The 26,520-nt window shown below is 35.5% G+C and overlaps 1 protein-coding gene across 1 annotated transcript; it reads right to left on the reverse strand.

Annotated features, from left to right (window-relative positions):
• Window positions 1-5,621: 5,621 nt before the first annotated feature.
• Window positions 5,622-24,209, reverse strand: LOC118268315 (ras-related and estrogen-regulated growth inhibitor-like protein). The gene is made up of 6 exons (XM_035582756.2): window positions 23,870-24,209; window positions 8,800-8,856; window positions 7,820-7,896; window positions 7,356-7,537; window positions 6,925-7,111; window positions 5,622-6,625 (listed from the first exon to the last, which is right to left on the reverse strand). The coding sequence occupies exons 1-6, from the start codon at window positions 23,931-23,933 to the stop codon at window positions 6,557-6,559; spliced, it is 636 nt and encodes a 211-aa protein (XP_035438649.1). The 5' UTR covers window positions 23,934-24,209; the 3' UTR covers window positions 5,622-6,556.
• Between the last annotated feature and the right edge of the window lie 2,311 nt (window positions 24,210-26,520).

Raw genomic sequence — 26,520 nt, forward strand, 5'->3', positions numbered from 1 at the left:
TGACCACTGGATCTAGTGGAGCGGTGCGTGTCGAAAACTTATGATGGGAACCAGATGTTTTGTTCTGTTTGGGTGAAACAGGTGGGAGAGGACAGATGGTCCATCATTTGCTGCAGGGCTTCTAAATTATCGAAGATATTTATATGAGTACTAGATTTTTGCAGCTGGCATATTGAGAATTTCTCATAATATTAACATAAAACAGATATGCGGGGTCGTTCGCGCCCTCAGCCGTCATACAAGGCGCCATTTATCTCGGACAAGGTTGATACTCTGTCCAGTTTCCCCGGTACCGTTATTACTACTAATCGTTGATAATGTGCTAAATATACTAAGAATATTAGATGAAAAATCTTTTATAAAATGTAGTTAAACACTTTTTAACATAAACAAAGTTTGCTATAAAATATTAAGGTATGTACCAATAATTATGAAGATATATTCTTTTTTTTACTTTAATCTTGTCTCGCGAAAGCATAATTTGAAAGTTATTAAGACATCAAAGACAAGTCAGTAAATTACATTTACTTTACCCAGACGGTTAAGAATGCTGACATTCAAACGACTTAACAATTTAATTACGAAAACAACATTACTTTTCCTATTTCCCTATGCAGCGTAATTAAAATCCTGTCACAGTACCGTTTACCGCTATCCTTAAGGTGTCTTCTTGCATAATTTAAACATATCAGAAATAAGTTTTCTAGCTGTACATCCGCAATTACCGGTTCTATCGTTCACGTTGGTTCCTGACAGGTACTGAAAAGAGGCACATTTATCACAACACTGAGCCTTCTATTGATGTACAAGACGGACGATGAATACCACGTAATTTAAATCCCTCTGTTGAAATCTTGTGGGTGGTTCGCCATCAATCCTGTGGGAACTGCAGCCGAGTGTTAATTATAAAACATTTATTCTGTCTTTTAGTTACCGTTTCTACGATTATTTGTGCACGACTCGTCTCGAGTGTGGGTGTCTGCAATGCTTTGGTATTCCTGGACACGTTCACTGGGATTCATCTGGTCTGAAGATGCTTTTGTATCGCGTTTTACTGCGGCTCTGCTATTGAGAGGTCTGATAATAGATTACATTTGTATGGTTAATTTATTGCGAGGTTATTGTTATCGAGCTCTGTTTCCTGAATCATCATTCATTGACAATTATTAGCAGCACAGTCTAAAATATAAAATCAATCAAAAGACTACTGAACCCAGGGTTAATAAGGCACTCTTTCCACTCGTATTTTTCGCAGAACTCAGATCTTTACCAAGCTTTACGCAAATTCCCAGTAAACTCCTACAATGTTTCTCCACAACAAAACAAATCTTGTACTGCTGAGATTGTTCGAACATTATTTAGTACGGAGCCCTAAAAATATCTACAACGTTGAAGGATGGAAAGATTATTATGTATATGCGATATATTATAGCTACCGAGTACCGTGTAAAACTTTGTAACACATGAAGCCTGTTCGGTTTCAACATCAATTTATTCGCTATAAAAATTATAATTAAGCGTAATATTTCCATGTATCGGCGTGTTACACGACATGGGTTTCGCTTCAATACGAGATTCATGTTTTATAGAAAAGTGGATCTTTATTGAGCGGTGAAAGGCGTCGACGTACGGGTAAGTTACCATTATAGCTGTCATGGCGGCTGGCCGGGGACATTTGTTTAAATTTATGCTTGTTAAGGCGAGGTGACTGAAGGCACGGCCGCTACACGACATGGCTCTGTCGATAAGCTAATCATTCGTTAGCATGCTTGTACACTGGCGTCTCTCGTATATGCAGACCTCAGTTTCCTATGCAGCTCGCGTGCTTGCAAACATTTAGTTTTACATGTTAGTAGAATGACGCAGTTCTTTCGTTGAGTTCCTTCCTTCTTGGAATTGGGAAAATAGATTTTTATATTAACAATTTTTCTTTTCTTTGGACAACTCTCTATTTCATACCTTACATTCTCCTTTTTTGTATATTTTTATAATATCTTTAAACGATAAGGATTGGCCGCAGAAAGCTCTGAACAGGGAGGAGTGGAATGAGGCCTACCTACGTAGGCCTTTGCCCTGCAGTGGGACGACCACGGCTATACATAAAATAAAATAAATAAATAGATAAATCTTAAAATGATTTCATAAATAAAACAAAGTAACAGTCACAGCACGGATTTATGAGAAGAACGTTATTTCAAGGAAATTGGATTGAAGCGTATCAACTAGATTATTTGAGAGCAGTGTTTCAATATCTACGTGACATGACATCCGATCGACCTACTCCATTTTGTTTCAATCTTTAGATTTTCTTGTAAATTGTGATAAAAATATAGTCACTCGTTCTTAGTTACGATCACCAAGGTTAAATTGGATTATTTTGAATTATCTGTGTCATACTGTGTATACCTACCTAATGCTGTGTGTATCTTATCGTATAGTTTTTGAGTGGTTGCAAGAATCTGCAATTGAAGGACTGGTTTCTCACCTTATCCAGGGTCGGAGGAGACATTTAGTTAATTTACCCCTGTAGTAGGCTGTGCGACGTCGCCGCGTCTGCGCACGCTGCTCATAATGAAGAGTCCCGCTGTGACTCGAAACTAGTAGAGCTTTTCTCCATTAATTTACGTGAGTAATATGTGATTTTTTAGTTAATTTGCCTCAAAATATCACATGGACCTACTGCTATTACTTCTAGGAATTTCTTGATACCCTTGAGACAAGACGCTATGAATATACTTATAAATACATAGTACTCACAGTCACACAACTGTTTACGTCAAAATAAAATACAAACAACGTGTAAATATTCATAAAGCACTTTAAAACAACTTAATCTTGTATTTCCCATGGGTCCCAACATAACGCATGTTTACTATTTTTTATTCACATTGGTAGATACAAGTGCATATCTTATCTATGACAGGAAAAGAAATCAGAAATATATGACATTGCTTATCAACTGGCGAAGTAGTTAAAGTCAAGTTGGGGTTAAAAGGTTAACTTTAAGATAACGGATAGGTGTGCAACATGTACTTGGGTAGTTAATTTTATCATGCTGCATATTATCGATAATATTATGGAGTTTGTAACTCTCTATTTCATGTTGTTACCTTGACTTCAAAGTTTATTGCGAAACTTGGGTAAGAATACATTTCTGGAAGTATATAGTTATTTAGTACCAAATTTTTATAGGAGAACGAGGCAGTCAAAGCCAACTGCCCGTTTGCAGACTTCGCAGCTTACGACTGCCTCGTTCGATATGGTCGGACAAAGTAACTCATTAGTAGCACAGAGTCTGAAATTGTGCCCAGTACCCAGCCCAATCTGATATTGTGACAATAGGCTCACCCCCTATTACATGGGACTTATAACACAAATGCTGAAAAGTGAGTGTATATTGTATAGCGGCAATACGTGCCGTAATGTGCACCTCTGACTATCCCTTCGGGGATAAAAGGCATGACGATACAAGCAAGCGGCCTTGTACTTTACCTTCTTAGAAGCAACTGAATCGTTAAAAAAAAAAACGTAATGCGTCGAAATTGTCCGCCTTCTAATTAAAGCAGTAATCATTAAAACAAAATTGCATAGAGCTGCCAATAAACTTCACCCTTATCGACAGCCTATACTTATATTGAAAATATAATTTGTCCAACCGGAATGTTGTTACAATGTAAGTAACTACTTAGTACGCTGATACTCTTCTCTATCTATGTGCATACTGAATAGCAATCACTTACGAGGTAGTTAATATCTATACACAAATAATAAAACTGTACAAGTGTAAATAAAAAACTGTACATTAAAAATATTAAAAGTATAAATATAAATAGTTGGAGGTGTTACTACAATACACCGATGACTATTGAAAATGTGATTATAAAATGTTTGTCTGTCTGACTGCCGGTACGTAGCGCTGCATAGGTTTTTACTAATATTATAAAGTCTTAATGTAATATTTCAGTCTTAATGTTAAAGTATATTTTAAATAAAATGTTTGTGAGTTTGAGTGTTCATGTGTATGTTTGTTACTCAATCACATCAAAATGGCTGAAGGATCGGGATGTTTGGACACTTTGTGTTAACACACATAGGACACTTTTCATCCCCTTGGAACCGACGAAGCCGCTGGCAGAAACTAGTAAAATAATAAATGAACTAGCCCATAGTCTATAAATCAATTCTATTACTATGTATCGCTTTTTATTAACTATCCATCGCTATTTTTAGCTTATTAGAACCCCTTTTATAAGAGGACCTATAAACATAAGGTTTTTTTTATAAAGTGCTTAATGTCCAAGCCATGTCTCGTTGATCTTGAAAGACCTTTTTTTGAGCGGGGAAAATCATTGAATGGCTTCTCCCGCCTTGTTAGAGAGCGTGTTAGACTCTCAGTGACTAAAAACTACCCCGTTACTACTCCTGCTTTTCGAGCCGGAGCACCGGCAAAACCAAGGCAGTCCGCAGCTCCGAATCAGGCATCAGCCCGACTGGGCCCCATCTGTGGTGGTCTGATGGCTCTTTGAGACGCGCACGGAAGGCGACGCGCCATGCGCACGGGTCTGATTCCGGTCGGCCAGCAAGCGACCCTTGCTCGCCGTCCGCAGACCCTTAAAAGAGATATAGGATAAAAAATCTTTAAAATAAATAAAAATGCATCTAAGTGCAATCTGTATACTCCTTGAAGAAACAAATACGCAGGTACTGAGTATATGCTATTTTCTTTCTACACTCGATAACTACTAATGGAAAAATCATAAGATCAACTCCCAAGTAATGTATATCAACTTTTAAATCGAGTAGGCCTGTAACCCTAAGTACTCGTACACCTAATATTGATTCGTACATTTGCAAGTAAAAGTAGTGTGGGCAATAAAATTGTCTAGATGATGTGGTCATGTGATCTCCAGATTTCCCTTTCTACGGGCTTGGTGTTATAAGACCTAAGTACTGTATTAACACACCTGTTACCTGTTATCAGTAAATATACGATATGTGGAAGTGAATTTGAAAGTATTTTGATTGCTAATAACTTCCTTGGACTAGGTATTAGCAAGGCCATATAAACGCCTCAAACAAATGGAATTTAAACTCTAGTCTAACGAGTGAAAATAAATTTTCAATTACGGCGGTTTTACCAGTGTCATTTTGTGAAATAAAGTTGTGCTTCGCGAATTGATATTCTGTTGTGTCTCGCAATACTAATTTTAAAACCGTTCAACGTTGCAAACGTGACAAACGCAAATTTTGGAGTTCTCAGATAATTTCCACAACAACCCTTAAGTCCTTAACCCCGAAAGGGCCGGCAACGCACTTGGAATGCCTCTGGTGTCCATGGGCGGCAATTGCATACCATCAGGTGATCCGTCTGCTCGTTTACCGGTTTATAATATTAAAAAAATGGTGGAAGCGGTTTTGCGAGTAAGGCCGTTAACAGCAAAATAAATCAGTACACTATACTATTACTATTTCCTCTTAGCGTTTCTAAATGTTTTTAAATTATTTTTACCAAACGATACTTTATTATACTATAATAACATTCCCTTCTCCAATTATATCACTAATCATCGATATGTAGATACTATGTACTATTATATTGATGCAGTAAATAAAAGACAAGATAACCATAAATATTTTTATTAGTATCAATAAATATTCGATCATTTCATTTGAGATAAATTGGCACATAATTATATTAACATACAATATTTATTGAAGGCATCAAATGTCTCTTAACACACAATACTCAGGACAGTCTTATTTATGTTATGTACTACAAAGAAATATACTCAATCAATGGAAATTAATACTTATCTGTATAGACACACGGAACAAAATACATTGCGAAGTAAATATGTACAAGGAATAATTTCTGACGTACAATTTTAATATTGATATCAAATATATAAACGAAGAATACTTTTACATAATTATCGCATTAGTTTGAAACCTAGCCCTTCTCATATAAAGTTCATTCACCTCAACATTTCAAGTAATTTTATACAATGCAAAAACACTAAACCAAAGTGCAAGATAATTTGAATGTCTTTTTAATAATCAGTTAAATAAGTATACAGTCTGATTATTACTTAAGATACTTAGTTAAACAATTAGGATAATCATGTCTAATATTATGAGAGTACAATATTTAATAAATTTAATATCAATTTCAAGAAATATTTCAAGGCCACTCCACAGTCTAAAAAGGTGCAGAAAACATTTACATATTCATTACTTAAACTTTACAACAAGTATAGGTAGGTAGGTAATATTCAAAGGGTATATTCCACTCAATTATAAAAATAACAATATACACTGTACAACAATAACTACTAAGTAGTCAACATAAGGACCAAATTCCCACGTAGCCATTATCCATCTAACTCATCTTTAGCAGCCATCGTAAATCCACCTTAGTTCCTTTCCTGGCCCAGCAGACAAATCTCTTCGATCGATATCGACAGAGATAACAACGTTTCTGTATTGCTACAGAAAAAAAAAAACAAAAACTCCTGTCACGGAGTGAACAAGATCCAGTACTGCGTGGACCGACAGATCATATGCTCAGTGATGGCCGTTTCTTCCTGACGCTTTTGTTGCTCAAACCGAGGATTGTGCCGATTACCTGTGTAAAGAGAAATTGTTTAAGATAATGATTTAAATTGAATCTTTGGCATGAATAGAACGTTTCGACTAGAGTGATACTACAGTCTCATAGAAACTGGCGCGAAACAACGCTCGAATTGTGTTTCGTCGTGTTAAGGTCACTCACCTATTCTCCTAATCCACAAATGATATATTTATTAGGGGAAACGCATAGGAGAATTATTAAACATTGTTTCTATTGAATACTGTCTTTAGTACTTAGGAGAATTAAGATATCACGTTATTTATTTTATTAACATTACACTGATAAATACTCACTTTAGAAACAGAGTAGGCAGCGAGCTTTCGCCTGGGGGCGGGCAACAAGAGCGCCAGCGCGCGCGCCTCCCGCAGCAGCGCGTGGAACGCGAGCGCTGCGCCCGCGCACGACTCCGCCGCCGACACCTCGTAGAACTGACAGCCGAACCGCAACGACAACTCCTGACCCTCTTCCGCTTTAACAACTCTGTTGGACAAATACATGCCCCTTCATAAATCATGACTTTTTACACGATCATACTATGATTACAAGCAATTTCAAGATAATTGTGACAAAAAGTCAAGAACTTATTAATTTACATAATACACCTCGAGGATATTACAGTGGCTACTAGTAATTTATCAAAGTGCTTGAGATTTTCTTGGCCTTTTGAATAAATTGGCAGTTATCAATATCAATATCCATGACATAATTCCTGTATGGTAATCACCTGGCATGTTCCAGGTCACGTTTGTTGCCGAGTAGGGTGACGGCGGTGCAGCCCGGTAGTCTGGTCCTCTCCAGCAAAGCCAGCAGCTCACCAGCAGCAATGAATGACCGTCTGTCACACACCGAGTATACCACGGCAAACGCATCCCCCCACCGTAGGTGTTCTGCTAAACATCCTCGTTTCTAAACAAAACAATCCCTTATTAGAATTATCATAATTCGATTAAGGAAAATATTAAGCCATCATATCTATTACTCATGCCATTTCGTTATCATTTGAGTCACGCACGCACGATCCGATGACTTATGAGAAACATTAACATTTACCAACACATCGAAGTGTTTGGAAAACGATTATAAAATGAAATGTAGAAAGTATCGATACGAACGGCAAATGTTTATGTTTGTTCATGTTCGAGGTGCGTATTCTATTAGCGATGATATCAGCAGAGATAAGACACTCACGGCGCACCCGCACGTATCTAAGACTTCCACTTCAGACGTGGCGCCGTCGAACGCCACCCGATGTTGATACAGGAAATCTGAAACAAAGTCTTTATTTGACTTTGCACAACAATCGATACTCGAGCCGGTCTCAATACCGACCTCGTAAGGTATTGACTTTCTGAAAGATGCTATCAGTCACACAGATCTAGGTTACAACCAATAACGCACTCGTTCGATACGCCAAATGAATTATTAAGTGTCACTGATATAGCAACAAAAAATACGCAATAAATCAATCGATTGGGATTTCGAGAACACAAAGATTTAGGTGATGATAAAACAATCTGCTGAAATTATGATAATTTTTAAGGACGCAATGATAAAAGTGTCCCGACGATGTATATTTCTAGACAACGTTGCGTATAATTGTAGATTATTAGAACAGCTTTTGTATTTTTGTTTTTAAATCTTCAAAATAATGTAATATGCTCCAAAGGTCGACGGCCTGTAGACCGGCGCCGGCGTCGCTCAGCCTTGGCACTCCGGCGCTGCATCTTGCCAATATCGCAAATAAACCGTCCATTGGCACTCAATGCCTGGCATTTGTGAGTGCCCTCTGTAAGGGCTCATGTTCATTGGTATTTCTGTCTTGCGTACAACACTGACACTCTTCACATATCAACTAGGTGATCTGAACTAGGAGATGTGCCAGTGAAAACTATATTACTGTTATAATGACCTTAATACACAATAGGGGTGTTTATCAGATAGAAACTGTGTTATACCGGTTATGTTTTATATCACGAAAAATCTACATCAGTTTTTATTATCCTATTGAGTTTCTCTAGAACGTGTTTGTCATACGTAAGGTCACAAATTATGAATAGGAGTACCTATCTCAATGGGGATAGAGCAGTGAATGTATCAACGATTTCTGCACTGAATTTGAATAAACAAACCTCATTCACATAGTACGAAGTGATTCTAAATATACTCACCGCCAGTTGAGCTGTACTCGCCAATATACCGCTTCGTTAAATAACGAACCACCACGGCTGAAACAAAACAAACACAATAAAGCAACAAGCCAACACTTCACACGTTACCGGTAAACAAAACCAACGTGTTTATTTGATTGCACTTTTAGTTCAAACTTTATCTAACAAGATAAAACATACAGATTAATTGAAATACAAGTTGGTAACAGAGAAAGCAGCAATTAGCAGCCAGTCGGTAGGGTGTTACAAAATTTGTGTCCCTCAATGAATTTATAACTACAAGCTTCAATTAGAGGGAAAGTAGACAAAGGGCTAAAGGTGTAGTAAAGTTATTGGTCAACTATACCGGCAATTAACAGCAAAGACGAGAAACAGATTAACAATCAATGTTTTATTGGTATTCTTATTTATATGAATATAATCACGGGTTTGTATGAGGCTTGCATCGTTTATTACCTCCATTATTGTTAAGGAATATTCGTTTTATTATAAATCAAGGAATACCGCCTAAATTACCGTTATTATGATACCTGTGATGAATATAATTGATAGGAATAACCAAATGAGCATAAATATGTTTTTGATCATAAAATTAACAGCATATTAGGAATTGGTTATTCGAATAATAATATAGTTCTTAATACATTCTAATGTATACTACGTCTTGTTGTACTTTATGCATCGTTACTGCCATCTATTGTGGATTCGGGAAACAACTATGTAGGAGATACAAGTTTCCAGCCAGTTTTATATTTTACTTACATTATTTATCAAAAAGAAAAAATCCTAGAGGTTTTTAAACTGATCCGTTCTTATTTAATCCGAAGAAGAAACATACCAATTCTAAAATATAATTCCGTTTCATACCTTAATTTGTTCTACATAGATTGTATATTCCAATGACGTAAAGAAAACTACGTTGTTTTAAGTATATAAATCAGAGTTCTACGCACAATGAAACATGATAAACGTATGTGTAATTCTAAACTAATATGACACGTACTAGTATAATGTTACGTGATTAAATAGAATATGTAGGGGTAATCTATGAAGCCAGTTCAGTCGACGATATTTGAAAAATATTTTTTTCCGCTGAGAAGTCCAACTGAACTCAAAAAGAAAGCACAAGAATAGCACCACGTTGGTCGCAATGATAGATAAGGAAATTAACACTTAAAAGAAGTATAAGTATGTATAAAAAAATATAGTAATTTTAGAGAATTATACTAATGTTTGGATGTTCGTCTGGCCGTCATCTCACTGAAACTACTGAACAGATTTAGATGAAATTTGGTATACAGACAGGGTATGAGCTGACTTAGGTGGTAGGATACTTTTTATCCTACGGAAACGCGGACGAAGCCGCTGGCAGAAGCTAGCAGTATTAAAAATCCTACGAAATAGTATTGCTAGTACGAGTATTCGCCTTATTTTACCACTACTTCAAAATTCAAAGATCATAGTGCAGTTTAGTATTGACAAATAGTCGCCCTCGCAACAATACAAAACAAGCAAGACTTCCTCGTGTTCTATTGACGCGGCAGGAACGCAGCGCTATATGCAGACTAGGCTAACCGACCCACAACAGTTTTGGAACAACACACCTAGTAATACCGTAAATCCTAATTGCACACAACAACTATCAAGCAGCTATTCCGCCTACAAAAACTAAAGCTAACCCATTCATTTCCCTAGTTGACTCATTCCCCCATGTTTACATTATAGAAATCTTATCGAACACAAGCAATAGGTCGAACAAATATTTATAACCTAGAACTATGGACCGGCAATATTAAGATACTTAATAAGAAATACTATCCAATATAAACTGTTGAGCTACAAATAATAAATAGCTAGTTTAGACCTGATTCTATCAATAAGCAAACCGACATCAAACAGCAGATCGATCATGTATCTCTGATTAGAATCAGTTCCGAGACATCGCCTCAATACAGATCATAAACCGTAAAATGGATTATAAAGTGTCACATCTCATCAACTTGGCGTTTTATAGACATTTGCTTCTCCAGCAAATGTTAGCGAGAATACTATAAATATGTCATTTCAATCGATTTATTATAGAGCTTCTGGTGCACACGTGGTTTTAATGTCAGTCATGTATAGCAGTAGGTGTTTGTGTTCTCTGAAGCCTGACGGGTCAGCGGCTAGGGGCGTAGTGATGTGTGCCTAGATTCAATGAACCAGCTCAAAACAATCGATGTATGTTAATTGCGATTTCACGGCTATCTATCGAGGTTGTCGAACTTTCCTTTTAGGTATGTGCACTCTCCTGGTTGAGCATCCTTTATTGATTCAATATAAATTACTTAACTTATTAGCTGTTAGCCATCATTATCGGTGTAATAGTTTTTAATACAAAGCCAGCCAATTCATTAACCAATTTCTGGAAAAGTTTTTCAGATCTAAAATAAAGCAATTCTGGTGACGATACATATGTCTATCACATACAGTTTCAATATAAAGAAAACAACTCCATAACTTCATTAACAAAACTGGCCCTCTTACTGTAAAGCGTACTCAGACAAGTATTGCAGAATCTGAAAACCCTTATCAATTCGTGCAAAATAAACATGCAGCTTGAGTCTTACCAATTATACTAACGAGTACTTTCACTTGAACACTGATAGCTAGGCAGTTCAAGGTGATCCGCAGCCACATTACTCTGCACCGATAGCACCTCATACCATAAATCTAGGTTAAATTTGTAACAAGACAGAACGGTCTTCCATTTGCAATGCAAGCACTCGCCCGAAAAGGTATCCTATTCCATAGTACAATGCAGTGAATGATGCTACTGCTACTGGTTTGAGATTGGAACGCTGCATGTATGGCAAGGCTTATTAAGATCTTGGCCGTGAAGCGCACACTGCTTTCGCACGTTTATAACTTTTATATTCATTTCCAGAATAAAACTGGAGTGTGGTAACGAGAGGTATAACGGGACTCGGGAAAACGGTCGATCCAAGCAACGTCTTGTGAGCGAATACGGTAGCGCTAAATGTTAATTAAGAGCATCGGCGAGGTGATCACAACCGCGATGCCAGACTGTATGCCATGCTACAGTAATTGGACGGCACACAATTTCATTTACATTTTTACGTTCAGTTTATTTCCTTAAACGCCACTTAATTAAGACTCAAGTCTTTCTTACACATCCTCGCTACATCTTTATTGACGCTCATAAAATAAAAAAGTGGCAATTATCTTAATAAACTAATCTCGTATAGTACAAAGCTTTCTCCCAATCTTAAATTGTTCGACATGCTAATTAGAATTTCACCGTAGTTATTTTTGACAGGTGACAATGATGAGCTTACTTGACCTGGAAGTCTAGAAATTTTTGACCTCATAATACAGTTCAAACAAAGGTCTAAGGTGGCGCGTTAAAGCAAATTATCGACAAACATATTGACAGTTAAACAAATCGAAGAGTTCGAAACATGTGTGCAAACATAGATGATGATTCAATGAGCCAATATAAAAGTGAATGATCAAATAGCGAAAGTAAAACCGATGTAAATGGGATGTTTTGGGTACACAATACAAACATACATAGTCCTATGAGCACAAAGGTGAAATTGCTATGTCCGTAATATTTCGAAAAAAGCTCCATTCATGAGACACACCTAGAAACCGCAAAAAATGACAACAATACAGCTATCAAACATTTGAACATCAAATATTTCTTTCTGTGCTATAAATACGTTTCTAACTGTGCGAATTCTATTTGGAACGCTGACTGAGCGATCGAATATTCGGTCGGCAGTGTATAATTATGTCGTATCGTGAGTGGAACACGAATCGAAAGGAACAGAAGGTTTACTTTCTAGAATCTTGTGTTAGAGTTAGACGTTAAAATAAAAAGACAGAAATACGTTTTAACATTTCTGAACCAAGCGGTGATTTTTCGGTCACATCAAGAAAATTATTAGATGCAAAGGATACGTCATAATGATTAAGGATTTTTTCTAAAACATTTTGCACAATTACTCCACATAAGCGATTGAACACAGAATATTTTTTTCCTAATAACTTCCCATAAAATTTTGTTTTTAGCGTAAAACAGTAGTTACAGAAACAGCGGTTTTGTGTGATAATATTTGTGGTATTTCTGTTCTCGATTATTTAGTATTAGAGTGAATGTGCGTGGTGCGTGCGGCGGGTGTCCCGGCAGACGTCTGACCGGGTGACTCACTGCGCGCCGCGGCATGCGGTTGAGCTGCGCGCGCGCCTCTATTAATACTACTGCAGTTGACATTTACTCGCTCTCGATCTATGATCCCGAAATGCAATCACAGTTTTATGTCATCCGTAATATTGCATATGATGTGTTTCTAATAACTTCATCTATAAATTCTGTTTTGTTTGCAGAATTTTCGTTATGTAACAATGGAATATGATTATTTTAAGAAACTCGATGCAAACACAATAGGTTCCTATTAGATCTTCTACGTATAGCATTCCGTATTTTTACAGAGTATTTAGCAGTTGTGAATCATAAGCAAAGGATTTTTATTAATCTTCTATCTCCACACGTACTTCTTAGAGGTTATATTTCCATGACTATTTTCAAATTTCAATGTTCGCTTTGAAACTATTCGCTCAAACATGAAGTTCTGTGACTTTGTACACATTTGTATCAGGGTCAGTTTCAAGAAACTTCGTGCTGTTAGCAAATTTAATATGCCTATATTCTCTTGTAACGAGATAGGTAGGTACTTAGTGGTCATAATGTTGAATTCTTGGCACTCTACACCTTAATGTGTATAGTTATAAGTACTATAGTTGTATGCAATGGTTATGCAGTTTGCACACGTGGCAATGCACATATTACTGCTATTAGAGAATTGTTTTGGTCGCTTGTCATAATATTTACTTTAAATTTGTTGGTCCTTTATCGTGTTGTTATCCGGTGTTTTCTCAAGGTTAGTTATTGTTTTGTAAACTATTAGTTCATTAGTAGTGTGATGCAAATTGGATTTGCAATTAGAGATTGAAATTTAATGCCTCAGTGAAATAGGGAGGTTATAGAATTGTCACAATCAAAAATGTGAAGAGAACAAAAAAAAACAGATGGATAAAACAAACTTAAATATGGTGAGATATAAGACTTCCTTAAACATTTAGATAAAGGACTAACTGTCGTACTCAGAGACACAATGATTACTTAAACTATTCCTTAGTAACAACGACTTAAGTCACAATTAAATGACTTTAAGTACCGAGGTTAGCCATCTTACTCTACCTGAACACACGGAAGAAAACAACGTCAACATATTATTCAAAGTGACAATTAACGATGACAATCACAAGCAACACATTGATCATTAAAACCCACGAGGAGATTACATCATAGCAAGTCCAAACACTACTTAATGCAAAGCTGCGTTTACATTAATTATAATTACAAAAATACTTGTAATTACTACACAGGTAAGTCACTTGGGATGCTGGAGTGAAGCCTCGACTGCTTAAGAGTTAACTTAATCACATAATCAAGATGTAGCCACTTAAGATTGATTGTTCGTTGTAGTTTGTTACGCAATGCAAGCTTCACTAATGTCCAGTGAAGCGGTCTTGGAAACCATGGGAGAATGTTTTTTGAGGAGCATGCTTGAGATTCCAGTGTGTAAAATTGGTAAAAGGTACTTAAGAGATTTGTATGTAGAGATTTAAGTTTTTAAACTGACATGGTCACTAATACTAGTGTCGGAAATCCATAAAACTAGAAAAACATGGTAAATATCCCGTTTCAAGTTTTGTATGTAGGGATTTTTGTAGTAACAGAAACAAGAGTATTGTTAGTACAGGTAACTGCTGTAGGCTTCGTTGGTCCGGAGCTGCGGACTACCTAGCGGGTTTACCGGGGCTCCGGCTCGAAAAGCAAGAGAAGGAACGGAGTGGTTTTTAGTCAGTAAGAGTCTGACACTCCCTCTCGCCTCGCCCAAGGCGGGAGAAGTTATTGGATGATTTTCCCCCTCAAAAAAAAGGCTTCGTTGATCGAAGTTGTATTTGTTTCCATTACAAAATAATATGTTTTCAGAGCAATGAAATCAAATTCTACCTAGTTTCATAAGAGAGTGCACTGAACCTATAAAGTGTTGTGTCATAAAATACCGCGTGTTTCTCCACGTGAGATAACCCAAACACTGAATTTTGTATGTAAACAAATGTTGTATATTCTACATTTCGATCTACTGTAATATTGGGAGCAAACCGCGTAACCTATATTGTAGGCATACCCTGCATACCTATTAATAATCCTATAAATATTATACCGGTGGTTTGCTAGGGGTTATCTTTAAAATTGATTCAGCATCAAAGCTTAATATCTGGTCCAAACCGTACAATTAGAGAAAAACCTTATTTTTAACACGCTATTATTAGGTCAATTTGTAACGAAGTGTGTAATAAAATCTAACAATCTGAATTACCGCTGTACTCATAGTACCTAATTTAATGATTACTGAACCCAGTCCTTAGCAATTGTTTTCAGTACAAAATTGTCACTAAGGAATAGTTTAAGTAATCATTAAATGTCTCTGAGTATCGCGGTTAGACACACTTCTTATTGTTGTGTTATCATTTAAATTCCCAATCATATTATGTAAAATAGATGATCATTCAGTCGGTTTTCTGTGAGGCCGTGGTATCACTCCGTTTTATTTAAACAACAAATTACTAAAGATATTGAAGTAGATACCTATATATAAATAGTTGTCTTCTGTGGTCGAACACAACTCCAAACACCTACTATCAGAATAATTATCTTTATCTCTACACTGATACAGTTCTTATTAAGTTACCAAATAAAGAAACGTGATCACTGACGGCCGGCACTGACGACATGTCAATACATGTTTCAAGTATTACGATCACTGGTTTCAATTTACATACGTGATTATATGTACCTATATACATATATGTAGTTCAGACATATGTTGTTGCGACAAAAAAAACCTATGTGTATGTACCTACTTATGAAAGTCGGGTCTAGTATGATGAAGAAAGTCTCCATGGACTTCAGAAAAATGTTCGAGTAAAAGTAGCTAGGTTGGTAGGTATAGTCGTAAATTATGATTTTGTACTCATTCGATTATATCATTGAATGATTTTCTTATTGTAAGAAGTCTTCACATTTAAGTATTTCAAAGAACCGAGCTCAAACAACAGAGACAAATGTAATCATTGTTTTAATTTAGCACTCTCAATCAACAAATTTACTAGTTAACGAATTATTTTTATCTTTATGTATTCTATTCTGATTAAGCAAACACATCGCCTATTTCTGTTCGAATACAAACTCTCAACATAAACACTTCAATTGAATTTATCGATAAAAATCTTAAAATAGTTACTATTAAAATCTGGTGCTACAACACTAATATTCAACGCCATTAAAATTCAAGTGATCGTAACGTTCGCGTTGGTTGCTCAATGGGCATCCGTTCGCAGTTCTTACCTAATCTTTCTATAATTGTTATGTTAATTTATTGGAGTGTTTCCGAAAAACGACATCCGACGACGGCTCTATAAATCAATTTCACTCGTGGTAGCTTTCGCTAAGTTATTGTTTATACTTTCTATCGGTTTGAACATGTCTACATAATGCTGTATCAAATGGTAGCATTTGATCGTTTCCTAACCGTTATTAATTGACGATTAGTGACGTTTGAATGTTGAATGACTCATTAATAGTCTGTGTATGATTTATCTGTGCGCGTGAGACTGTTAGCCAGTCAATTTGTTTGAAGTATGAGACTGTCTCTCGTATTAACACGTGCTTCTTATTGAATAAACTTCGATATGATCTTGAAATCAAAAGTGTTATAGAAATTTCGTTGCGTAATTGTTACGTTTTGTTGTTCAATAGTTTGTTGTTTAGATTTTAATTTAACGTTTGTCACTTAGGCCTCGAGAATTTTCTAACTTATTTAAACTTTTAAAATAACAGTTTTTATTTCAAAGTGGTCTAAAAATAATACAGATAACTGAATCAAAAGATAAAATGGATGTTCAATGAAACGCTGAAACGTAGATGGGTGTGTCTTGTTTAGTTTATCGAACCAACTGCGAAGGTAAACACTAGGTTTTATAAATAAGTTCTAACATAACATACATTGTATCTTATATATGACTAATAAATTCTCTTGGTCTAAATACAATAATATCGAAATACACAGAAGTCGAGAAAGTTACATAGAAAATTGGTACATGGAATAAAATATTTTATATAAAAACACACATTCCGAATAAAAACATTTTAGATACATTTTCTTTTTCAATCTATCCCAGTATCATTAAATAGTCGTATGTCCATTTATTGATATTCTTAATGAGTTTAAGCAAATACTTCGAATACATATTTTCACAAAATTTATTTATATACAAGCTAATTAAAACAACAAAATATTTGATCCCCAAAATAGTGCAAATTCACACGAGAATTGACAATAAAAGATTAACAAACTGCATTTTCTTTTGAGCTGTGCGAAACTGTAGTTTGGATAGCTTGAGATTTATGACTGTATTCATTGGTAAGTGTTGTAAGTAAGTATTAATACTCGTTTCGAAGTGTTGCCCATCGACACTGGGTATTTATGGCTGCTCCTCCTTCAGACCCGCCTCTGACAAAGATACTGTAGACGAGACGTGACGAATATTCCGACAAAACTTGTATTTCTAATTTCGTAAGATGTCTATATTTATCACCACACTATACTATACAGTGTGAACGTGATTTATGACTTGTTTTATTTTATCTAACGATCTCTTAGCAAGATCGTTGAAGCGATCAATCTTCGCGCGTATAAAATGTTAAAAAAGTAAAATTAAAGCGATATGTAATATTTATGTTTAGACATGTCATAACAAACACGAATCTAGTCTAACCACAGAAGATATTTTAATCCATTGAAGCTAAAAATGTAAAAAAGAAACCTTGATAATACTATTACATAATGAACCAGTCAGAATGTAAAAATAGGTGAAAATATTTATAAAACATATGGTGCATTTTGGCTAAATATAACCATAACAAAAGCTGCTAATCATAAAGTAAATTGATGCGTACTCCATCATACAACGAACAGTCGTCCAAGGAACATCGAAATGCTGATATTAGAAGCTATTTTCGAAGCCATAATGTTAAGGAAACTCACAAACTTCGATTTTTAATACCATACTACTACGATTACGAGCGTGTTACGAGTTGTTTAGTTTTCTTTAGTAGTTGTAGCCGAATAACGGGACATTTTCGACTTTGACAACAAGCGGAGGGCTATTTCCAAGTATTCGAAAATACTATTTCTGTGACGAAACGTGACGTTTTTGGAGATTACTGTGAAACTATTTCGTTACGCTGACTAACTAGTCTGGACACTCAGTAGTACCCACAGATAGATACCCACATTGATCCCACGCTACGAACATTATAATGCTGATACTCATTCGTGACAAAAATCCGAGTTTACACTCAGACCCCGCCCACTTACAACTCGTAGTGAGTCAATGCACTATTCTCATAGTATCAGTATGTTTGTATGAAAATAGTATGTTTATAAATAGCTGGCTAAAAATAAATCAGGTGTGACAAATGTCAGTTTTATCATCATGATAAACAGTGTCCTCTCTTATAGATTCGTTTCACCTATTTAGCGAGTGCCATACGAAAATGTCACAAATCCCATCACTAATAATATGTAGGTAAATAATAATTACCAGATATGCCTAATTTAAGTATATAGAATATTGATTTCCGATAATGCTGCATGGAAACTATTGATAAAACCAACTAATAAGGTAATTAATTCGATAAAACCTACACGTTTAATGCATAAATAAAAAAATGTTGATATAATCTCATTTTCTTATAAGCATGTTTTTTTTAAATCATGTGTAATCAAGGCATAAGGCGAACGTGCTTCGCCAAATTCGTATATTATTTACATTACACCATTTTACCGTTATTACAGGGTAGCAGAATTTCACAAGTAAAATAATCTTCCTCTATAAGTTACTGCGAAAGCTGAAATAACAAAATTGAATCATCTTTTTTTCAAAGCGATCTATTTTTAACTTCAAAATATTAGTTTTACACAGTTTTACTACTTCCCGGTTGTGGGTAAAGTATAACACGGTATAACATAACATAGCACCTGTTTTTCTTTTAGGCTAATGCCTAAAGTACCTACCTACAACCTAATTTGCATACACACACACAGACTTAGAAGTCTAAATGTGCATGTATACATGGGTATACATTCAATTTTGTATACATAGGTATACACATACACATTTAGACTTCTATGTTCTAGTTACTATTAACTAAAGTTAAAAAATAAGTTTTCTAGTTTAAACTTCCTCAATCAAAACAGACTATCAGAAGAGGAAAAGATTCAGATCAAGAAGGAAAAACTATTACACAAAATAAAATCACGTTAGTCAGTCACTGTACATGTACCTATCTCAAGAACTCAAGAACGGCTAAATCGATTGGGCTGAAAAATTGGTGGGGAGATAGCTTCTTTTACAAGGATTTCCCAAAAATCCTACGGGAACGGGAAAACCGGGATAGCGAGAAGTCACGTGTAGAAGCTAGTGTTTAATAATTACTCAATATCTATATACAACGTACAATAAACTATTGGTAACTAGTTCAGAATTATTTATCATCAGTATAAGCAATCTATGATAGTTTACTGCTCGGCTATGGACTTCCTCTAATATAATAAAGTTTACATATTCTTTTTTTTGAGTGGGAAAATCATCCAATGACTCCTCCCGGGTGAAGCGAGAGGGAATATCAGACTATTACTTACTAAAACCACCCTGTTCCTGCTCCTGCTTTTTGAGCCGAAGCCCCGGTAGTCTGCAGCTCCGTATCAGCATATTTTTCCCAGACTAAACTCACATAAGTAAAAAAATCGTAATATATCTTTAAACGCGTTCTTTTGGTATCATACATCAATTCAATTTAAACACCCACGTCATTATGTGTCAAAACCAAAATGTGAATAAACTACAAGAAAATATCTTTAGAGCTTGCATCACCACTAACACGCACAAAAAAAGAAACTTACTAATGCAAGTCTTTCCACCAATTTATTTACACTATAGCAAACCAAACAAACTTTACTTACTAGATCTCAATCATCGAGAAAAGATGAGAACATTATTACATGTGTTTAGAGAACTGAGAGAGAGAGAGAGAACACCTCATCTTATTCGAGAATCCTCCTTTTCATTTTCCTAAATTGGTGACCCCGACGTGATCGCGATTTAACGTCGAATCTTCAACGTACGTCGCCACAGGTGTTTAAGTATAGTTGCATCAATTGTAATCAAACATCAATCCACGAAACGGACAGACAAATTGGCTAAAACTCAAGCAACAAACGTAAATTGTCTGGCACCAATAGACAAATATCAAACAATAAAATAAGTGTAGCAAGTCTGAGGAAATATTTCTAAAATTACTCTCAACAATGTCTAAAAGTAAGTATTGAGTTATTTGAAAATGTCTGGGTGGTGTCTGGCAGCCAGATACAGCTGTATGTTGTGGAAATAAATGGTTTTAATTTATTTGCAAAAAGCTATTTCAATTTGCGACCAGACATAGGCCTCTCCCATATTACTCCACTAAATTACAACACCCTTTAATTGAAATGTTTTACAATAAATGGTTCCGCTTAGAATTTTATTACCGTACCGTTGTACCTATAGGGAGTTTCATGTTTAGGTGGTCACTAGCGCCAAACTATTTAAGAACTTCGAGTCAATGTAAAACAACAGTAAAATTATTTAAATGTTTTTTACTCAGTGGTCACTGTTTATTGGGTATTTCAAATAACCAGAAGACATTTAGTTTATGAAACAGTAGGTATAACTATTTCACCTACTTTATGTAAAAGAATAATCCAGCAAACCCAGACAGATTATTTCGGTCGAAAAACTGTTTGATAGGATTTCCATTACAAAAGAACAAAATCTAATTACACATTTGTAATTCTCAACGTGACAATTGACACCGAAATAATCCAATAACGATAATAGGTCGAGTTATACAACCGAAATGAAATCCAATTCAGGATTTATACTACTAGGGTTACACGTATACAAGCATGAACGCTACCAATTGCTTGTCAGTCCATCTTTATTGAGGGGGGAAAATTATCAAGAGATTCCTCCCACCCTGGGTGGTTCGAGTATCAGACTCTTACTCACTAAAAACCTCACCGTTCTAACTCCTGTTTGCCAGAGCCCCAGTAAGAGCATCAGTCTGCCTGTCATAGGAATCGTCACGAAAACATGATACATATCTATATAAAATTACTCTCAGACCAGTTTTCCGAACAACAACAACAAAATTATGTAAGATCTTAACTCAACGCTAATTGTAACCTAGGATATGACTAACTCCCAAACGACTAAATCACTTCTAACCATAAAATGTACGTGAAACATCATAATAATATGTCAGCCATCAATCACTTCGCGAAATAGAGTGAACAGGGTTTAATGGGCGTAGAAATAACGACCAATCATACTTAATTGTATCCTTGCAATTCCATAGCCCCAGGCTAAAACATCCGGCGCTAAACATGTCTGGCTCATACACATAATCGATTTTACTCCAAACAATAAAGTCAATGGTTATAATTAAGATTAGAATCACTGGCCACAGACATAATAGTTTTGCTCTACAGTTTCGCCCACGTACCGAGGTCCTAATTGTCATTACGTTTTAGATAACCTAAAGCCTAAACCTTTCTCAAGAACAATTTATTGTAATAAGATTTTTGAATAGAAATTGCTGTATTGAATATACAGTTTTTTAAGATGGATATGAAGGGCTGAAGGCATTTCTTTGCTAAGTTGCGAAAGTTTTAGCTAAAATGTAAAAAAACTATTGAAACTCCTATTCATACAACAAACCACGAACGAAGCATCTTAGGTTAAAAGAAATCAAATGTCTATCTTACGATTTATAGTAGACGTATCTTATTGATGTTAAGACGAATTCACGAATTTGATGCATGACACAAGGGCGATGATCTCGTAGAAATACTAAGGTTAAATAAAAGTCTAGAAACGTTTAAAACAAAATGTTCTACACCTAGACTGTGCCATTGACATTAAGAGTTTAATAAACTTGAGTAGATCGTCAACCTGCGTGTATTTTATATAACACACTGTATTACATATTGCGAAGTCCTGATCGATATCAAGGGTAAACACTTGACGGTCGTGAAGCCATATCTAATGGTCTCGGTGTAAGATTATCCCACTGTGCAACCTAAGCCTAAGATTATTATCTGCTATCACTAAATGGTAACTCAAATAGCCAGCAATCAGACGATAAGGGGCAAAAATATGAAATCATTACTTTTAAGTAGTCATAATATCTTCAGGAAGTCTTATTTGATTGGTAATTTCAAAATGAAAAATGGCTTCTGTCACTGCCGTTTGGTACTTATAGGTAGACAAAGTACAATTCTTTGCAGGGTTACCTAAAATTTTAACGTTAATTGCATAGTAATTATAGTCATACGATTAACCCTATATTATTTTGAAACTCACGGGACCATTTTGATCGCATCGCTTATTCAGAGAAATAGACCACACGTATCCGTATGAAAATATTTATAAAAGTCACGAAATCGTTTAAAAAAACAATACTCGTGACTTGAATAGAGTCAACAAACTATATTACAAACTGGTAAAGGTTTACGAAATACGCACTTTATTTTAATTTACGCAGTTATATTGCCTACACACGTAAATTACGTGCAACGATGCAACTCCCTTTGTTACAAATAACTCAGGTGCAACAGTATAGGTACTGTCAGTTATATTATCAGTCGTCTCGCGTTGATAACCGGTGTGCATACTATGTCAACAACCTAGTGGCTGATTCCATGGAACTACAAGTAGAAACAGCATATCAAGCTACACTTCCAAGTATTTTATTTTGAACTATATTTCAAAATTATAAGGTTGAAAATCTGATGAAGGTGATTGGTAAAATGGGATTGCTTGACGTGCTGGTGTAAATAGTGATAATATTATAGAATCAAGGATGTTCTTATATAAACATCTGAGCAGGTATCAGTCGTTTATTGTTCCCTACTTCCGTAATGTTTGCGAAAAGAATACTTCTGCGAATTATTCGCTGGCAATGATAAGATAGTGTACTTAGAATCACAAATAACATTCCTCATGTATAATACACAGTCATATATTCGACAACAAAAAAAGTCCCGGATTTAAGGAGTTTGCTGAATCTGTCCTTTTTTTAAATGGCCAGACACCAGAATGACAAAATCACAAAACCTGGGAACCGGCTTTCGGCTTACGTACTCCCTCGCTGTGTGTTTCAATTAAAATAGAATGCAACTCTTAGCTTTAATCCCATCTTTATTCCAGAAACTGTGCCGAGCACTAGTATTAAAGTGCGAACCTGGAAGTGTGAAGGAACTTGCGAAAGTTGCACCTATGCGCCAAGTCATAGCCGCCGCAGTACTTCATAACAACTGTTGTTAAAATTCGAAAGTCCATATAATTTCTAAGCACACTTAAAACACTTTAATGTATTCAGAAATACAATTTGGTCGTAAAAACTTTGAAGTATTAATATATCTTTCCTTAAAAAATTATGTAATATAAATTTCACTCTGATTGGTGTCGTAATGTAATATAAACCTAAAGTAATTAAAGATCAAAACTAAACCAGTTAGAAGAACAAAATTGAAGGCATCAATGAATTACACATCTGTTTATAACTAATCTACACCACAGCCTGTAATTAAATTAATAATCCTAATAACTACCTCAGGGCATTCCAAATAAAATAAAACCTTTTTCAAGCTATTAGAGATAATTGATTTCGGCGCTCGATTAGGAAAATAAAAAAGCCATAATTATCGACAAGTCGTTAAAGCCGAATTTAACCAAAGCTTCAACTACGCCGTCGACTTAAAGTTAGCATTCCAGCCGCATAAATCACCTGCTAATAACAATTTTAATGTTTTCCTGAGGTTATTCTTACCAGACTTGCCGCAGCGCGCACTCCCCAGCACCACAACTCTTATTCGATTAACTGTCATCTTCATTAGTCCGTTTATTTAATCACAGCACTCAATAATAATGTTTGTGCATTTAAAATCTGAGCTACAAGTCGTATTCGTTAGTTCAAAATGTTCGAAATAAGATCGCGTTGGCGGCAATATCAGCTGTTACTCAAAGATGGCGAACGCACGCGCGCACAACGCACCTGCTTGCGAGCGACTGCCGTCAAACGAAATTGGCGCAAGGCGCATTCAGGCACGTCTATTACTACAGTGAGGAGTGAGAGACATTTGAATACAAACTCATTTGTCTTTCGAGTGCTTTTTTCGTTGCAGTTCAATGGATGCATTGATTACTAAAACACAAAGCCTACTCCCTCTCCCAGTCTACAATCTAGACTGTGATGCTCCAATTATGTCAACTATCAGATTGTCAGACAAAAACATCAATTAATTTTCAATAAATATTCTCGAAATGATGATGCATATTTTTCTATTGTTAATTTTAATTACAATGACTGCTTTGATAGAGACGTAGACAACGAAAAAACAATGATGAAGTTTGATGTGAGACTTCACCAAGACATCGCAGATTTGATGATCCAGATACATACGTGAATACAAATGTAACATGCTTTACATACAAGATTGAAAGTTACCACACGTTGGCAGCCATTAGAGTAATTGGGCACATGATGACTGTCCGTGTAATATATTTTTTATGTCCCATTTCTATCACAAGTCCCAATAATAAGGTTGATGTTTGCACAAAAAATAATTGACAAGCGTTTAATGGTCTTAAGTGAAATGTTTGACAGGAATGGACCACGGCCGGTAATCTAGGAGTCGCCAATTTGTTGGGCATAAGAAACGCAGGGCGTGTGTCGCGGTACTATCAGCGAATATTACGGTTAGGAGAGCAGACTGCGCGCTTAATCCGCGGAATGTATGCCAACAGCCAATACGCGCCGACATGTGATATGATATAATGTACAGTCCCCGACTAAAGTGATACATAAAACCAGTAGTCCAACAGTCACTCGGTAAATTGTTTTACATTAACCTTCAAGCTTGTATGTACAGCTCTATTTTACGAAATTAAGATTTTATACCTTTTACAGGAAACCAAAAAAAGCATTCCTAAGACCTTCGGAATCGAAGAAACTTTGCGTTTACTGTAAGTGTGTAATTAATGAAGTGAGGCTATTATGCTTAAAATAATGCATGCAAAGGTTACCTACTTAAAGCTAAAAACAACAGTAAAAGTAAACAAAGCAAAACACAAATGTATACTTTTGAAATACCCAATTGAATGTTTACCTTTTACCAAATAAATGGGAATCAGGAGACCTACTTTCATTTAGTTAACAGTAATCGTTTGGATTATACCTATACCTAACGATAATACTAATTAAAAACTAATCAAAACTATTGCTATATCAAGATGTCAATCATTCTACAAAAACTTGACAACAATGGTGAATCCGTTTTGATATTATCGTGATCTAGATCCCAAGACATAAGCAAAAACAAAATTTTAATTGTTCTTGCTCCTGTAATTTAACCACTATCGTACAATAATTAAGCAATCCGATCGATTGATTCACGCTCGGAGCAATTCTTTGTGTGATCCACAAATTGTTTCTTCAGGTCTGGGTGGTCATGTGTATGTGAACTAGGTTTGTAAACGCACCCACGACACAGGAGAAATATCTAGAGTTGAGCAACGTTAAAACAAACTACAATCACAAATCTGTTGAACATACATGTCGACATAATTATTACCTAAACATAAATCCTTTATTGATACGAAGCCAATACTTTACGAACGCTAATATTTTGATGCTACGACGACATAAAACAGTTCTACCAAACTTTAAATAAAACTCGATCGCTTTTTGTTGCGAAATGTTTTAGATCGGGAGATTTCAATGTTCCTTGCATTCTACAGTTTTGTTTTGTTTTAATAGGGCGCTCTAACGGTTTCATATAGAAGAATTTTAACAAGCTCTTTGTTAGCGCGCTCCTAATATCGTGTGTTCGTAGTTAGAGAAATAGAATGGCTGTCGCCACTTGACTGAATGGCTATGAAAACATAAAGAGATAGATGAGAATAAAACAATACGGTACACAGTAATGTAGACAAAGAAATACAAATATGAGAATGTCAATAGTAAAGACAAATAACTATGTTTGATTAAGAAACAAATATTAGTATTTTGCTAGACAGTACTAATAAATAAGATTACACAAAGATTAAGATTGTTTTTATTAGTCCATTAACAAAACTTATTGTCTTATAAACAATGCCTTTCCTACAGAATCGGGTAATAGTGATTCTGTTTCCAAAACAAACGGTGTTATATAATTATTGAGTCACTGAACTTACAATTTATAAAAATCTAGACAGAAAAAGGTACCTCAGTACAACAAAACATGGAAAGCAAAATTTTAACCTGCATCTTTATCGGTCGTGAAACCGATAAAGCAGTTAAAACAACAAGCAAATATCAGTACCTAACCCTTAAAATTAATCACTTCAACTGTTGATTATGACATAAACTTTATACCTAGATATTTTAAAGCGAAACTCTAAAGCAAAAACATGTATTCTCGAACAAAATAACTACTA

Source organism: Spodoptera frugiperda, chromosome 29 (genome assembly GCF_023101765.2).
Source record: "Spodoptera frugiperda isolate SF20-4 chromosome 29, AGI-APGP_CSIRO_Sfru_2.0, whole genome shotgun sequence".
Classification (NCBI taxonomy): domain Eukaryota; kingdom Metazoa; phylum Arthropoda; class Insecta; order Lepidoptera; family Noctuidae; genus Spodoptera; species Spodoptera frugiperda.